Consider the following 17,887-nt stretch of genomic DNA (forward strand, 5'->3'; position numbering starts at 1 on the left):
AGAGTCTTAACCGCTGGACAGCCAGGGAAGTCCCAGATGGCTACAACTTCTGAGGTCTTGTCTTGTGTTTTTCTATCCTCTTTCTTCTTATCAGATAGGCAGTTTCAGCTCTTAGTGTGTAGGTTCTCACCTTGTATTTGGCTCTGGCACTACAGCTATCTCCTGCCCTTCTTCCGCCCTGGTCTAGTTTACTGCAGGCTAATAAACCTAGTAAGCACACTTATTAGAGAGTTGCCTAAAATAAAAATTAGTAAGCTTAGAGTGAGGGTTAAGGGTTGTTCATAGGCCTTTTTCTCAGCTATAATCCACATAATTAAGGTTGCTGAATATGAGGCTTTAGATAAATGAGGTAGTCAGGAATTACAATTTGATATGTTAGTTATGCCATAACTCTGTTTTTAAAAATAAAGATAACAACCTAAATGGGAAAAGAATTTGAAAAAGAATAGATACATGTATATGTATAACACTTTGCTGTATACCTGAAACTATCATAACATTGTTTATCAACTATACTCTAATATAAAATAAAAAGTTAAAAAAAGATAAAGTACTTTATTATTGTTATTTTTAAAATAAAATCTGTAACACAGATTTCCCAACTTTTTAAAGCAACAGAACCCTATTTACAAATGAAATCTTGCTCAGAAACCAAATAATCAAAACAGTTAAAAGCAAAACTACTCTGGGTGATTCAAGGGGGTAAGGCCCAAGCCCTGCCTTCTCAGGCTCCCCTCCAGCACCATCTGGCACCCTCTTAAGCACCTAGGCAGAAGCCAAACACCAAGAGCAGTTTCATAAAGCACCAGACTAATGCTATAATATTTGCAAAGTGACCCAAGTTGAAAGATGTAATCTATTTCATTAAAACAACAACAAAAAAATATGAATAAAGCATCAGGATCTACGTGGTAAGGGAGTAGATGCTTCTGTGTGGCTTAAGAAGAATATTTTATTAAAAATATCTTATTTTTATAGCTTTAAGAGGAAGTCCTAGTGCTGGTCTAGTGCTGATCAAATCTCTTTGGAGAGAAGTCAGAGGCATATCCCTGGAGCCTGGTTAAAGGGCCCCACACAGGACAGATGGGTTCCAGCAGGCTAGCCTGCCTTTTCTCACTCCAATACCTCACACTCTCAGTGCTGGGGAAGCAGTCTGAGGAACTTTTCCTGTGCCTCTTACCTGGTTATCTGGGTGGTTGACAGTGAAGTAGCCCACACAGACGATGACCTCATGAAGGAGGCTTTCACAGGAGACGTGGCTGCAGTGGCCCAGTAGGGAGCTGGCGATGTGCCGGAATGCAAGGGACAAGCCCTCTGCCCCTACAATAGACTAACAAAGACAAGGAGCAGTTAGAACTCCCCAGCCCAGGGACAGCCAGGGCTGCAAATCACAGAACACACCTGGGCCCTGTGCACCTTCTACCATGATGCCAGAAAAGCATATGAAATTTCTAGAGCACTGTGCTTAACAGTTCAGTTTAGGGATTCCTGCTCCAATAAACGACCATAGTAAATGCAATGTTTAAACTGGAAAAAAAAAAAAAAAAAACGACAGAAAATAAAGCATAGCGGACCAAATGCCTGTACTATGTGGATCAAGACACTATTCACCTAAAGCATGGGTATTTATCCCATTTTTAACGAGGTGTTTTTTTTCTCATTGCACAGTCTCACTGTAGAAAATTTGGAAAAATATAATAATACTAAAATTCACCTGTAAATCTACCATTTAGCTAACTTTCAATACTTTTTTTTTTTTTTTCTGAAGGAGAAAATATTTTCTTGTATGCAGGGATAAAAATACAATTCTAATTATTTACTTATGTTCAAATAGAAAAGAAATATAAATAACAATTAGTTATTATTCAAATAGCTCTAGAGCTCCCAAAGTAATGTAAAAAACCCAACAACCTCCCCCCACCCCCCAAAAAAACCACAAAAAACAAACCATGAAGCCCCCTCAGCTATGAGGCTTCTGGGATCCTTTCTTGAGACAGTCAAAGGGCTGTTGGTGGTGGGCGACGCGGGAGGAGAGCCCGAGTCTGTCTGTGCAGCCTGAAGCGTCTATTTAATAAACATGTCAAACAGACAGAGCGACAGGAGGGCAAAGGGGAGAGGCGAGGCCCACAGAATGCACTCGCAGCCCACACTGGAATGAAGCACCACTGCCAGCCTGTGGGAAAAGGGAGTGTTTTAAACTCATCTCTTGATTTGAGGTCTTGGCTGGCTTGAACCAGGTCAGATACGTTGCAGCTTGGAAGTTTCAATGAATTCACTCTGCCTAACAGCCGGGGAAACACAGTCTTTTTAATAAATATTGTTGAAACAAAATTACTACTAAATTTTAAGAGTGCCTTCTGTCTCCGTTTCATTGCACTGAGACAAAATGTTTTTCAAGCCCCAAAGAGACTTCAGGAGGGCCCTGCTCCTTTAAATCAAGTAGTGACACCTTCTCAGCTCAGCCCTTATTTAATTAGTTGTGTCCAGCTTGCTGTGACCCAGTGCCCTCTGTTTAACCTTCACTGATAAGAGCAGGTCAAGGGGCATGTAAGTTTGAATATAGAAATTAAACCAATTTTTCAAGGAAACTATATTTCCTTTTTAGCCAGAATTGATTGCCAAGTCAGTACATTGATTTGTTTCTTGAGACCACCTTCAATTGTAAAAACTGTCAAAGTATATGCACTATACAATATCCGGGATCTCAAGGCCATCTGTGCCAATATGAATTCAGAGTGAAATCAGATTATTTGCTGAAGGGAGAAAAAGATTTTGACAGCCTTATTAGTATATAATGAAATGGAACCAGTTAAGAAAATATTCTAATGGATAACCATCCATTAGAATATTTTCTTAACTTTTTGTTACTACTATGCGATGAGTTCTCACACAAAACAATCACGTAGGTTTATGGCTTCAAAGAAGGGTGCAGAAGCACTGGGAATGCTGCATTCGAAACCTAACCTTTTGATTCAACATCTGCAAGATGGTTTGGGTAAATTCTTCACCTTCAGAATATGAGTCAGTCCACATTTCCTGAGGGCCTACTATGTGCTAGCTAGCACAGTGCCTTTATGTAATCTCATTTAAGCCTCAGATTTGTGAGGTAAGTGTTTTTAATCTCTATTTTACAAATGAGAAACTCAGTCTTAAGGATTCAAATGACTTGTCTAAGGTCATACAACTTGGTAGTATGATGGCTCAAAGTCAGGTCAGTCTGACTCTAGACCCAGAGGTCTTGATGAGGATGCTTCTCCATAACAGCTCTACAGAGATGCATTCTTTTTTTTAAATTTTATTTATTTATTTATTTATTTATGGCTGTGTTGGGTCTTCGTTTCTGCGTGAGGGTTTTCTCTAGTTGCGGCAAGTGGGAGCCACTCTTCATCGTGGTGCGCGGGCCTCTCACTATCGCAGCCTCTCCTGTTGCAGAGCACAGGCTCCAGACGTGCAGGCTCAGCAATTGTGGCTCACAGGCCTAGTCGCTCCGCGGCATGTGGGATCTTCCCAGACCAGGGCTCGAACCCATGTCCCCTGCATTGGCAGGCAGATTCTCAACCACTGCGCCACCAGGGAAGCCCTGAGATGCATTCTTGTGATGCACTGGGACTCAAACCGTCAACATGTCTTACACTGTCTTGTCTAACTCTTCAGAGGGTCAGACCATTTATCTCATTTCAATTTTCTTCTTCAGTTCCTTCAATCCTCTCAGGCAATTCATAAATTGTTTCCCAGATTTTTTCTGAGCTCAGACCCATACTGTACCTAAAATCTCTTTTCCTGTGCTTTATAAACATAGTTCCTGAAATCTCACTTTTGACAAGTAGTTTTAATGAACTAGAATATGAGTTTCTCTGACCATATCTATCATAAAAATAATACTTTTCTCCTAAACTCACCCATTGCTTTACAATGCAAATATTGTGTATTTGTATGCTATTTACTTGAACATTGCATGCTTGATCAGATGTCTATCTACATCAATGATGTCTATGTGGTCAGATGCTTTGCTTTAGCTTGCTCAACAGAGTGCAGTGGTTAGTTAAAAAAAATGACTATAAATCTTTGACAGTCCTCCCATTGAGAGACGGGGCCTATGTCTTCTCCTCTTGAACCTGGAAGGCTTATGACTGATTTAACCAATAGAGGATGGCTGATATGTAACGATATGACTTCTGAGGCCAGGTCATAAAAAAGCCATGCAGCTTCCGTTGGTTCTCTTGGAGCAGTTGTTTTCCAGAAGCTTCCTCTCAGGAAACTCCTACTGAGAACCCAAGACACCACGATGTTTTGAGAAGCCCAAGTCACATAGAGAAGCCATATGTAGAGTCTCTGGCCAATAGTCCTTGATGAACCTAGTCTTTGAGTAATCAATCCCAGGCATAAAACGTGAAAGTGAAGGAGCCTCCAGATAAGTTGAGCTCCCAGATATTTCAGTCAATTTGCTCCTCTTCTCCATACCCCGCAACCCCAGTCATTCGAGCCCCTCAGCTGAAGCCCTACATCGTGGAGTAGTGACAAGCTACCTCCACTGTGAAAAGCCCTGCCTGAATTCTAGATCCACACCATCTGTGATCATAACGGTTGTTGTTTACCCCACTAAGTTTGTTTGTTTTTCAAATGTATAAAAGTAACTGGAACAGTAAGGTAATCATTGGTAGGTGTATTAAAGGACCTGATGCTAGAAATTCTAGGTACCTGGGTCCCTGCACACACTGATGAAGCATAAGAGAAAAACATGTGCTCGACTTTGGGCACCAAAAGGATGGCAGCCAGGAGGAAGGTCCCTGAAGGCTTTCCTGGCCCATGCACTGGTTAAGGGGAAAAAGATACCTGGGAACAATGTCTGGGGAGAGGATGAGAAGTAGTGATGGCAAAATTGACTAAAATAAGACAGGAGAGTCAGAACAGAGAACAGGAAAAGAAGAAAAAGCAGGAAAGAATTAAGAGAAATACGGAGTAACAGGAAGGACAGAGAAGAAAGAAGCAAAAGAAGTGTTAGGAACCAGCCGCAAAAGGACATTCCCCTGGGGAGGTGGGCATCTCACTCTAAGAATGGCTCGAACTCTCGAGTCACCTTGGTGTTTCTCCTGGGTTGTGGCAAAAGAGGCTCAGGTAGGGAATATATTCTGGGCTCGATACGGCAAGGAGCTGCAGAGGAGAAATCGTGGTTTCATCTTAGTTGGGCATGAAGGGCTCCAGAAATAGATTTTTGAATTTTCTAACATTATTGGCCATTGTGCCTAAAGGTCATGAGGGAGCAGGGCTGGTTGGAGTTCAGTGGTTCTTTTGAGTAAGGCTGCACAGGCTGTGAGTTCATGGAGGGCTGGGGGTAGGGCAGGGACCTGGGGCTCCCTGACACTCAGAGTGACTGATGGAATGAATGGCTGACTTAACGTAAATGCTTGTGTATGATGTGGCGACCCCTGAAGCAGTATAAATCCTGGTCAGAAGACCCATAAACCAGGAGCTCAGGAACATTTTTAGGTATTTGCTTTTCATAATCCCTGGTAACAGAAGAAATCACTCTAGTTGGACCTAGCTGATGGGTAGCCTGCTGGTCTCCATATTCTGAGGGCATAAAATTAGCGTATCTTGATTTCTAAGCTGCTTCCAGACAGAACACAATTGGGTTGGGTCTTCATAAAACACAAATGTTACGTTCAACCCAGAGGCAAGAACCATTGGCATTCTCTGGAGCAGGTAACCTCTTGTTCTAGGCGTGGCTGTAAACTCTCAGAACTTTACAGACTGTGTAGCTACCGCCTAAGGCTAGTTCAAGTGCTCTGAAAACTGAAAAGCATTAACCCTAAGGAAGAAATTTCTGTTCTTATGATGGATAAACTAACTCTACAGAGTTGAAAGATATTGAATCCAATGACACGACTTACTAATTTCCAGTTGTGAAGAGAATGACAGGAAGACAAGAACTGCACATTTGTCACCAGCTACAAAACAGAGGTGTTTCTTCCATCTTGCGATGGCCAAAGACCACAATTTTCATACATTTGTATCTCTATAACCTTTTTCCCTTTGAGCAAAGCAATTCACCTAAATTATGGGTTCATTATCTGCCAAGTTTGTTCCTTTTTTAATGAAATCACTTGACAGTTAATACACTGAAAGAGAAAGTCTACTCCTTGGGGCTTGCTCTGTTCCAAAGGTTCAGTGTTTTTGAAAATTAAATTTCCTATATGAAAAACAATCTGTTTCTAAGCTGACAGTCTGGTGTTATAACATAAAGCAATTTTTCTTTAGCTATAAAAACTTAATATTTATAGGGGTTTGCACATTTAACTACACATGCACTTTACGTTGGATACAAGTCAGTTAAATCATTCATAGACAGTCATATCAATCAAAACAATTTACCTAATTTTGGTTGTGTTTATATAAGAAACCATTACTTTCCTTAATATTTAAATGTTTATGGTATGATAATGTCTTTTCTAAAGAAATCAAGACAGAAGATTTATAAGTAGCAGAATGGCATAGGCTTGGGGCCATGGGTACCAGTCCTGGCTCAGCCATGTGTAATCCTGGGAAATTACTTAACTGCCAGCTTTTCCACCTGTAAAATGGGTATAATAATATTTTGTAGGGTAGTCATGAGAATAAATAAGAAAGCATATGCAAAGCACCTAATCCAGTTCCTAGAATACAGTAGCTTAATAAATAGTATGTATTATTATTCCCTGTATTGTAGCTTATTCCTTATGCCCCAATCCAGGAGAAGAACCTCTCATCATATCTATACAAAATTATTAACTCTTGGCTGGTTAACCAATTCCTGGTACCTGAAAAGCAGGCAGATCAAGAGCTGCAAAGCTGTTGAAGAAACGTAAACTCTGAATGGCCACTTGGACTGTGTTCTGAGCGTAACTCTCCTTGGGACTAGAAGTGCCGGGGTCCGAGATTGTGCCATGGAAGAGGACACAGTAGAGCATATGCAGAACTCCAGCCAGGTCTGTGGCCTGAAGAGCAGCTGTCAGTCCTGTGGGATCTTGGCGATTATTGTCAAATATGCTGTGTGACCTGATAAAGAAACATTCAACTTTTTAAGAGAAATCTACTTAAAGGATGTTAGCATTTTTATAGGTCAAATGGAACATGACAAGCAGACCGTTAAAAGCAAACCATGTGAGTGGTGTAGTAAGGTAACAAGAAACCTCAAGGAGTAAATGCAGCCCTTCCCCCACCAAGTGCACTGCGGCCCGCCCTTTTCTCCGGCTGGGAGGCCGGGCTGCTGCAGCAGCAGTGGCAACTGAGTACTCTGCAGCCAGGCTGAGGCTGCTACCACCCTTTGCAGCCTAGATAGCTCCACTTTGTTTAGATTCCAGGCCTGGTGGAACTGGACAGAGTCCACGAGAGCTGTTGGGACTCAGAAATCAAAACACCATGGCTTCCTTTCTGGATACACAAGGGAATCTTCTCAAGGGAGGCAGTTACCGGGAAAGCACGAGGCCTCAAAAACCCAGTAGTGTGTTGGTATACCGTGACAGGGAGACACTTCAACCGCTTTTGAAGGCACAGTTCCATCATCAAGGAGTATTGGCAGGACAGGTTGTAGGGGCCAGACTCCCAAGAACAAGCTAGTGCTGGATTAGCTTTGTACAAATCACCTTGAAGTTAGCTTAGCAATTGTGGCAGGCAGTATGGATGAGCAAGAAGCAATGGCAGTGGCAAATGAATTCCTCAAATCAATAGGAAAGGAAGGGTTTGCTAAATCCACCTCACTCTGGAACTCAGGTATACGTGAAGCATCTAGCGATCAAGAGCCCACAATTTTAGTAAATGTGGCTGCTAAGCATTCATTCACCCTTTTTGCCCCTAGAAACCATACCCAGGTTTCTCTCCCCTTCCCACAGCCAACATGCTTCAGGTGGGGCCCCATTCCTATTCACTCTGGCTCAAGGGTATGTAGGCCTAAGGTAAGGGGAACATGGAGGGAGATTCTTGTGCTGACATGCCTGGAAAGAAGCCCTCACTTTTTCTCCACAGGTTTGAATCTGAAATGTAAGGTCTGTAGCTGCTGCAGCTATTTGTTCTAACCACTGCACAAATCCTCAGGTCTCTGGGCTGTTCCAAGTGGGTCAGTCACCTTCCTTCATGGGACACAGCTTTTTCTCAGGAAGGGAAGTTACAAGTCCCTGCTCAGTGTCTCCCTTTAACCTGGTATGATCTGCACAACACTGAGCAGAAGTGTCTTTATGTTTCTGCCACAGGATGATGCCCTTCCCTATTTTTAACACTAATATAGGTCCCTCCCATTCCTTTTTCTGTTGTTGTTATTGTTCCTTTCAGCTGGAATCTAGAATGGGAGAGAGGCATTAAAGATCTATGCTTATCTCATAAACTTGCCCAGAAGCACTGAAGAGATGCCACTAAGTAAATATGAATTCGCAAGTGCTGGCTGGCAAGTTTCTAGTATCTTGTCTAGTTTTCTAATCTATAACTTTTTTAAGGGATTATATTATTCATTCTAATTTGTTAGTTTCATCAAAGTATAGTTTTATTCGTAACCATGGTAAGCATTTATTTCCTGAATGTGCACTATTTCTGATAGTCTAAGAACGTGGGATGACACTTGTTCTCTTCTCAAGAAAGCAGGTCTTATGAAATACTATCATCTCATTTGCATGGCAGAACCTGCTAAGTACATTCACATCTTCTACCCCGCCTCATTTGTAGTTCTTCATAGTTGGTAGAGAAGGTATTGTTCTCCTCACTTCACACATGACGCAACCGAAACCCTCAGAGATTCAGTGAGATGTTTTAGGTCATAAACATTTGTCAGTGGCAAAGGCAGGGGTACTACCAAGAACTTTTGACTCTTTAAAGGCAGGGCTTTGTCCAAAGACCAAAACATCCAGGCCAAACAGGAGGTGACCTCTTCTTTTGTCTCCATGCCTTTTCTTAAATCAAATCTCGGGGTTAACTGAACACTGTTAAACAAAGTACACAGAGGTTGTAATGTAATCCTGATCATCACGAAGAGACACTTTCTGTCATATGGGACTCAGTAAAAACAAAAGTTAAGAAATTATATTTATTTGCTTATAGGCACATCTGAACCTTTACACAAACTGTTAGCTAATGTCAGTTCAGTTCACCCTTCCTTCCTTCCTTCCATTATAGCCATGAGAGTTAGGGGTCAGACCCTGACTAAAGACGTGAGTAGAGATTAATGTGTCTGAGTTTATTATATAGATTCCAAAAAGGGGTCTGTGTTTGTTTAACAATGACTGCCTTTTAGAACCAATGACAAGTCAGAAGACATTTCTCCCTAAAGCTAATTTCTAATAGGCTTTCAGAACCTTGGGGATGAGTGACATCACTGCTGGTGACAACATTTTTTCTTCTTTGTGATTCAGAATGGTGACCTCCCCTTTACTGCCTATGTTGCTTTTAAACTGATTATTAGCATATTCAAATGCAGATATTCAGGAATATAGCTTTATTATTTAGAACACTTTGTAACAGTTAATCTTTGCAAGCATTTATGAAATGACATGAATTCACTGCTATTACTTCTTTAAAAGAATAAATTAAAAAAAACCCAGCAAGTGAAGATCATCAGAATAGTTCCTCTTCTCTCCACCCCACCCTATTTAGGAAAATACTAAACTATAAAATAACATAACTCAGGATCTTTTGCAATATTCTTCTGATGAAATAAAAATGTTGATTCAGAAAAATCAATTAAATTAGCATTCAAGAACTCAGATGTGGAAATGGTTCAAAATGTGTATTAATATTGCTTTGTGGAAAAGACAATTAATTTTAAAGTGAGCCTACAGAATATACAGGGCGGAGGGGAGGGGAGAGAGCTTGTCTGCTGCATTTGGCTTCCACAGGACTAATGTAGACCTGAAGGGACTTTAGAAAATGTTTACTTTTGATTTAGTCTGAAATACGGATAATTTGTCCTTGAACAGGCCACTGGCTCCTGTTGGTCTTAAATGTCAGCTATAATCACTTTAAGCCTAAATGTTTATAATAAAAAAGTAAAAGGCCTTATTCATATCAGGCACAGGTTATAAAGTTTTCTTTTTCTTTTTTTTAATAAATTTATTTATTTATTTATTTTTGGCTGCGTTGGGTCTTTGTTGCTGCGCGTGGGCTTTCTCTAGTTGTGGCGAGCGGGGGCTACCCTTTGTTGCAGTGCATGGGCTTCTCATTGTGGTGGCTTCTTGTTGCAGAGCATGGGCTCTAGGCGCGTGGGCTTCAGTAGTTGTGGCACAAAGGCTCAGTAGCTGTGGTTCGTGGGCTCCAGAGTGCACGCTCAGTAGTTGTGGCGCACAGGCTTAGTTGCTCCGCGGCATGTGGGATCTCCCCAGACCAGGGCTCAAACCTGTGTCCCCTGCATTGGCAGGTGGATTCTTAACCACTGCACCACCAGGGAAGCCCATAAAGTTTTCTTTTAAAAACACATTGAAGATATGAAAAATCAGATCTGAAATTTTGTATATTACACTCTAAGATCTCAATTTTATTGGATTTTAAAGTGTTTTTGTTTGGTCTCTAGGATTAGAGATCTTAGTGGTATATTCATTTCTGCTCATTAATCGCAAGATTCAATCAGGCAAAACTATAACTGGGCCATCAATACACCTGCACAGCTCTTGAAAACCCTACTTTGCCTTAAAGGAGAGTATAGCTGGGCAAAAAAAAAAAACGCAGTAATTTGTGTGGGCATGAATCAACTGCCATCTGTTCCATCTTTGGTATTTTAAACCACTTACGTAACAGGCCTTATTTGGCCCAAAAAAGCAGCTGTGACAGTCGCAGACACTATAACCCCCTTTCCCCATTTGTTCCTGGCTTGTTTGCTCTTGTATCCCTGGTCGCAGATTTCTGATTCGGTAACATCCACCCTGATCCCCTTCAGTGCCGGTATCTTCTAGATTGCTCTCCTAGTTTCTTGGATTTTGGCTTTGTTCCCTCCTTTAGATCTGGAATCCTGGAGGCATCTTATCAGAACCTCCCATTTTAGCCTCTGAATCCAGAACACTCCACCCAAAGGTCTGCATAGTGCTGGGAGTGGACGGAGTTAAGTCACTGTCTCTCCCAATGATGAATGTGAACTTCACTGTTCAAGGAGAAGTGAATTATTTCTTAAAGAGTTATTCCAGCTGTGGGCTCTTATGTACTGGGACATTCTTAGAAAGCTGACCTGCATCTAGTAGTATCATCATTTATCAGGCTTTGTGGTGAGCAAAAGGGACATGATTATCTGTCATATATTCTCTATTTAAAAAGCCAAAGTACCTGTGCTCCAGCAACAGTGACCTGTGATGTATTACAAAATCAAGGAAGACCAGACCCCTGTCCTATAGAAGGTTACAGTCTAATAGTGGCAGGCGTGTGCATCAGTTTCCTATTGCTGCTGGAATAAATGATCACAAGCTAGTTGTTCAAAACAACACAAATTTATTCTCTTAAAGTTCTGGGGGTCAGAAATCCAAAATGTCTCACTAAGCTAAAATCAAGGTGTTACCAGAGCTGTGTTCCTTCTGGAGGCTGAAGGGGAGAATTTATTTCCTTGTCTTTTACAACTTCTAGAGTATGGTTGCTCCTTGGCTCCTGGTCCCTTCTTCCATCTTCAAAGCCAGCAGCATAGCACCTTCAAATCCCTCTCTAACACTGACTTTCCTGCTTCCCTTTGAGATTACATTGGGCCCACCTGGATAATCCAGGCTACTCTCTCCATCTCAAGATCCTTAACCATTCCTGCAAAATTCCTTTTGCCATGTTAGGTAACACATTTATAGGTTCTGAGGATTAGGATACAGATATCTTTGGCAGGGCATTATCTCCCCCCACCCCTAATTTTTTTTATTGTGGTAAAATACACATAAAATTTACCATCTTACCCATTTTTAAGTTTATAATTCAATGGTATTAAATTCGCTCATAATGTTGTACAACCATCACTACCAACCATCTCCATAACTCTTTCATCATGTAAAACTGAAACTCTATACTCATTAAACAATAACTTCCTATACCTTCCTCCCCCTGGCAACCACTATTCTACTTTCTGTCTCCATGATTCTGATTACTCTAAGTATGTCATATAAGTGGAATCATCATATAGTATTTGTCTTTTTGTGACTGGCTTATCTCACTTAGCATAATGTCCTCTAGTTTCACTCATGTTGTAGCATATGGCAGAACTTCCTTCCTTTTCAAGGCTGAATAATATTCCATTATATGTGTATACCACATTTTGTTTATCCATCATCCACTGATGGACACTTGGGTTGCTTCTGTTTTAGCTACTGTGAATAATGCTGCCATGAACATGGGTGTATAAACATGTCTTCAAAACCCTGTTTTCAATTCTTTTGGATATATATCCAGAAGTAGAATTTCTCAATCATATGATAATTCTATTTTTAATTTTTCGAGGAATTGCCATAACATTTTCCACAGCAGCTATACCATTTTACATTCCCACTAACAATGCACAAGGGTTCTAATTTCTCCATATCCTCACCAAACCTTGGTATTTTCTTTTCTTTTTTTTAATAGTAGCCATCCTAATGGGTGTGAGGTGCTATCTCATTGTAGTTTTGATTTGCATTTCCCTATCAATGACATTGAGCATCTTTTCATGTGCTTACTGACCAATTTGTATTTCTTCTTTGGAATTCAAGTCCTTTGCCCATTTTTAAATTGGGTTATTTTGTTGTTGAGTTTTAGGAGTTTTCCATAGTTCCTGGATATTAACCCCTTATCAGATATATGACTTGCAAATATTATCTCCCATTCTCTGGGTTGTTTCTTTACTCTGTTGATATTATATTTTGATGCACAAATCAAAAAAATTTTCATGCAGTCCCATTTGTCTACTTTTTCTTTTATTGCCTGTGCCTCTGGTGTCACATCCAAATAAATCATTGCTAAATCCAATGTCAGGAAGCTTTTGCCCTGTTTTCTTCTAGGAGTGTAATTGTTTTAGGTCTTACATTTACGTCTCTGATCCATCTTAAGTTATAGTGTTAGATAAGTGTCCAGCTTCATTCTTTTGCTTATTGATATCCAGTTTCTCCAGCACCATTTGTTGAAGAGACTGTCCTTTCCCATTCAATGGTCTTGCCACCCCCGTCAAAAATCATTTGACTATAAATACAAGAGTTTAAGTCTGTGCTCTCTATTCTATTCCACTGTTATATATGTCTGTCTTTATGCCAATACCACACTATTTTGATTACTGTAGCTTTGTAGTAAATTTTGAAATCAGAAGTGTGAGTCCTCCCCCTTTGTTCTTCTCTTTCAAGATTGTTTTGGTTATTTGGGGTCCCTTGAGATTCCATATGAATTTTAAGATGGGATCTACTATTTCTGCAAAAAAAAAAAGCCTTTGGGATTTAGATAGGGAGTGCAAGGAATGTATAGATTTATAGATTGCTTTGCATAGTAATGACATCTTAACAATATTGTTTTATAATCCATGGACATGGGATGTGTTTCTAATTTATGCCTTCCTTGATTGCTTTTGGCAATGTTTTATACTTTTCATTGTACAAGTCTTTCATCTTCTTGTTTAATTCCTAAGTATTTTATCTTTTTGATGCTATTATAAATGGAATTTTCATAATTTCCTTTCCAGATTGTTCACAGTATATAGTGTATATAAATGCAACTAATTTTTGTGAGTTGACTTTGTATTCTGTTACTTTATTGAATTCATTTATTAATTTTAATAGCCTTTTTGTGTGGAATCATTAGTAGTTTCTACATATAATATCATTTGCAAACAGAGAAAATTTTACTCCTTCCCTTCCAATTTAGATGCCTTTTTTACTTTTCTTTTCCTCACCTAATTGCTTTGGCTACAACTTCCAGTACTATGTTGAGTAGAAGTGGCAGAAGTGGGCATCCTTGCCTTGTCCTGATGTTAGAGGAAAAGCTTTCCTTCTTTCATCCTTGAGTATGATGTTCCTTGTGGGCTTTTCACATATGGCTTTTATTATGTGAAGGTAGTTTCTTTCTATTCCTAATTTGTTGAGTGTTTTTATCATGAAAGGGTGTTGAAATTTATCAGATGCTTTTCTGTATAAATTGAGATGATCATGTTTTTTTCCCCCTTCATTCTGTTAATGTGGTCTATTAAATTGATTGATGTTCATATGCGGAACCATTCTTGCACTCCAGGAACAAATCCCACTTGGTCATGGTGTATAATCCTTTAAACATGCTGCTGAGCTTGGTTTGGTAGTGTTTTGTTGAGGATCTTTAAATCAATGTTCGTAAGGAATATCAGTCTGGAGTTTTCTCTCTTGTGGTGTCTTTGTCTGGCTTTGGAATCAGGATAATGCTGGCTTCATGTTAGAAAGTATTCTCTCCTCTTTAATTTTTTGGAAAAGTTTGAGAAAGACTAGTGTTAGTTCTTTAAATGTTGGGTACAATTCACCACTGAAGCCATCAGGTCCAGGGCTTTCCTTTGGAGACTTCTGATTACTGCTTCAGTCCCCTTATTAGTTACAGGTCTCTTCAGATTTTCTATTTCTTTGTGACTTAGTCTTGGTAGGTATTGTGTTTCTAGGAATTTGTCCATTTCATCTAAATTATTCAATTTGTTGGCATACGTTGTTAATAGTACTCTCGTATAGTCCTTTTTATTTCTGTAGAATTGGTAGCAATGTTCCATTTTCATTTCTCCCGCCACCCAACTTTACTGAAGTATAACTGACAAAAAAAATTGTAACATTCAATGTGTGTAAAACATAATGATTTGATATACATTGTAAAATTATTCCTATCATCAAGTTAAAACATCCATTACCTCATATAGTTAACTTTTTTTTTTGGTAGAATGCTTAAAATCTACTCTCTTATAATTTCAATATACAATACTGTACTACAACTATAAAAAAACAAAACACTTCAAGAATCTGAGTGTCATCTCTGTGCAGGGACCACGCTAATCTTTGTATTATTCTAATTTTAGTATATGCGCTGTCAAAGTGAGCACCCCATTTTCATTTCTGATTTTAGTAATTTCAGAGTTCTCACTCTTGTTTTCTAGCTGAAGGTTTGTCAATTCTATTGATTTTTTCAAAGAACCAACTTTCGGTTTCACTGATTATCTCTATTGTTATTTTATTCTCAACTTAATTGATCTCCGCCATAATCTTAATTATTTCCTTCCTTTTGCTAGCCTTGGGTTTAGTCTGTTCTTTTTTTCTAGTTCCTTAAGTTGTATAGATGTATTTTTAAAAAATTAATTAATTAATTAATTAATTTTTGGCTGCGTCGGGTCTTCATTGCTGCGCACAGGCTTTCTCTAGTTGTGGCAAGCAGGGGCTACTCTTTGTCGCAGTGCACGGGCTTCTCATTGCGGCGGCTTCTCTTGTTGTGGAGCATGAGCTCTAGGCGTGTGGGGTTCAGTAGTTGTGGCTTGTGGGCTCTAGAGCACAGGCTCAGTAGTTGTGGCACACGGGCTTAGCTACTCCGCAGCATGTGGGATCTTCCCGGACCAGGGCTCCAACCCATGACCCCTGAATTGGCAGGCGGATTCTTAACCACTGCGCCACCAGGGAAGTCCCTAGTTAATTTTTTGATTTGAGATATTTCTAGTTTCTTTAGTATAAACGCTTATAGCTATACACTTTCCCCTTAACAGTGCTTTTACTGTCCCATGAGTTTTTTAATTTATTTTATTTTTTATTGAGGTATAGCTGACTTACAATTATATTAGTTTCAAGTGTACAATGTAGTGATTGAAAATTTTATAGATTATACTCCATTTAAAGTTATTATAAAATATTGGCTATATTCCCTGTGCTGTACAATGTATCCTTGTATTTTATTTTATAGATAGTAGTTTGTACCTCTTAATCCCCTACCTCTACGTTGCCCTTCCCCACTTCCCTCTCTACACTGGTAATCACTAGTTTGTTCTCTATATCTGTGAGTCTGTTTCTGTTTTGTTATATTCATTAGTTTGTTTTATTTTTTAGATTCCACATACAAGTGATAACACACAGTATTTGTCTTTCTCTGTGTCATTTATTTCACTAAACATAATATCTCCAGGTCCAGTCATGTTGCTGCAAATGGCAAAATTTTATTCTTTTTACGGCCAAGTAGTATTCCATTGTGTGTATGTGTGTATGCATTTCCTTCTTCCATTCATCTGTTGATGGACACTTAGGTTACTTCCATATCTTGGCTACTGTAAATAATGCGGCTATGAACACTGGGGTGCATGTATCTTTTCAAATTAGTGTTTTCATTTTCTTTGGATATACACCCAGGAGTAGAAGTACTGCATCATATGGTAGTTCTACTGTTAGTTTTTTGAGGAACCTCCATACTGTTCTGCATAGTGGTTACACCTATTTATATTATACCAACAGTGTACAAGGGTTTCCTTTTCTCCATATCCTTGCCAACATTTGTTATTTGTGGTCTTTTTGATGATAGTCATTCTGACAGGTGTGAGGTGTTATCTCATTGTGGTTTTAAAAATTTTATTTAAGTATAGTTGATTTACAATGTTGTGTTTAATTTCTGCTGTACAACAAAGTGATTCAGCTATATATACATATATATATGTATATATATATATTCTTTTCCATTATGGTTTATCACAGGATATTGAATATAGTTCCCTGTGCTATACAGTAGGACCTTGTTGTTTATCCATCCTATATATAGTAGTTTGTATCTGCTAATCCCAAACTCTCAGCTAACTTCCCTTCCCCACCCTGCTTCCCCCGGCAACAACAAATCTGTTCTCTTTATCTGTAAGTCTGTTTTTGTTTTGTAGATATGTTCATTTGTGTCGTATTTTAGATTCCACATATAAGTCATATCATATGGTATTTGTTTTTCTCTTTCTGACTTACTTCACTTAGCATGATAATCTCTAGGTCCATCCATGTTGCTGCAAATGGCATTATTTCATTCTTTTTTTATGGCTGAGTAATATTCCCTTGGATATATATATACCACATCTTCTTTATCCATTCATCTGTCGATGGACGTTTAGGTTGTTTCCATGTCTTGGCTATTGTAAACAGTGCTGCTATGAACACAGGGGTGCATGTATCTTTTCGAATTATATTTTCGTCTGGGTATATGCCCTGGAGTGGGATTGCTGGATCATACAGCAACTCTATTTTTAGTTTTTTGAGGAACCTCCATACTGTTTTCCACAGTGATTGTACCAATTTACATTCCCACCAATAGTGTAAGAGGGTTCCCTTTACTCCACACCCTCTCTAGCACTTATCATTTGTAGGCTCTTTAATGATGGCCATTCTGACTGGTGTGAGGTTGTACCCCATTGTAGTTTTGATTTGCATTTCTCTAATAATTAGCGATGATGAGCATCTTTTCATGTGCCTACTGGCCATCTGTATGTCTTCTTTAGAGAAATGTCTTTTTGGGTCTTCTGCCCATTTTTTAATAGGGTTGTTTGTTTCTTTTTTTGATATTGAGTTGTATGAGCTGTTTATATATTTTGGATATTAACCCCTTGTCGGTTGCATCATTTGTAAATATTTTCTCCCATTCAGTAGGTTGTCTTTTCATTTTGTCAATGGTTTCCTTTGCTGTGCAAAAGCTTTTAATTTTAATTAGGTCTTATTTGTTTACTTTTGTTTTTGTTTCCTTTGCCTTAGGAGTCAGATCCCTCAAAATACTGGATTTATGTTAAAGAGTATTCTATTTGTTTTCTTCTAGGAGTCTGGTAGTTTCCAGTTTTACATTTGGGTCTTTAATCTACTTTGAGTTTATTTTTGCATATCATGTGAGAAAATGCTCTAATTTCATTCTTTTACATGTAACTGTCCAGTTTCCCCAGCACCATTTATTGAAGAGACTGTTTTTTCTCCCTTGTATATTCTTGCCTCCTTTGTCACAGAAACCA

At 39.1% G+C, this 17,887-nt stretch overlaps 1 protein-coding gene and 1 non-coding gene across 4 annotated transcripts in view; both read right to left on the reverse strand.

Moving 5' to 3' along the window:
- Positions 1 to 17,887, reverse strand: part of SCAPER (S-phase cyclin A associated protein in the ER) — a 475,492-nt gene that overhangs the window by 31,100 nt on the left and 426,505 nt on the right. For all 3 annotated transcript variants that reach the window (XM_036843858.1, XM_036843856.1, XM_036843857.1), the window contains 2 exons: positions 6,798 to 7,035; positions 1,181 to 1,330 (listed from right to left, as the gene is read on the reverse strand). In XM_036843858.1, coding sequence (XP_036699753.1) covers positions 1,181 to 1,330; positions 6,798 to 7,035 — 388 coding nt within the window. The remainder of the gene's footprint in view (positions 1 to 1,180; positions 1,331 to 6,797; positions 7,036 to 17,887) is intronic.
- On the reverse strand, positions 14,880 to 14,983 carry LOC118891409. The gene has a single exon (XR_005018989.1). It is a non-coding gene; the product is annotated as a U6 spliceosomal RNA (small nuclear RNA).

Source organism: Balaenoptera musculus, chromosome 2 (genome assembly GCF_009873245.2).
Source record: "Balaenoptera musculus isolate JJ_BM4_2016_0621 chromosome 2, mBalMus1.pri.v3, whole genome shotgun sequence".
NCBI lineage: Eukaryota > Metazoa > Chordata > Mammalia > Artiodactyla > Balaenopteridae > Balaenoptera > Balaenoptera musculus.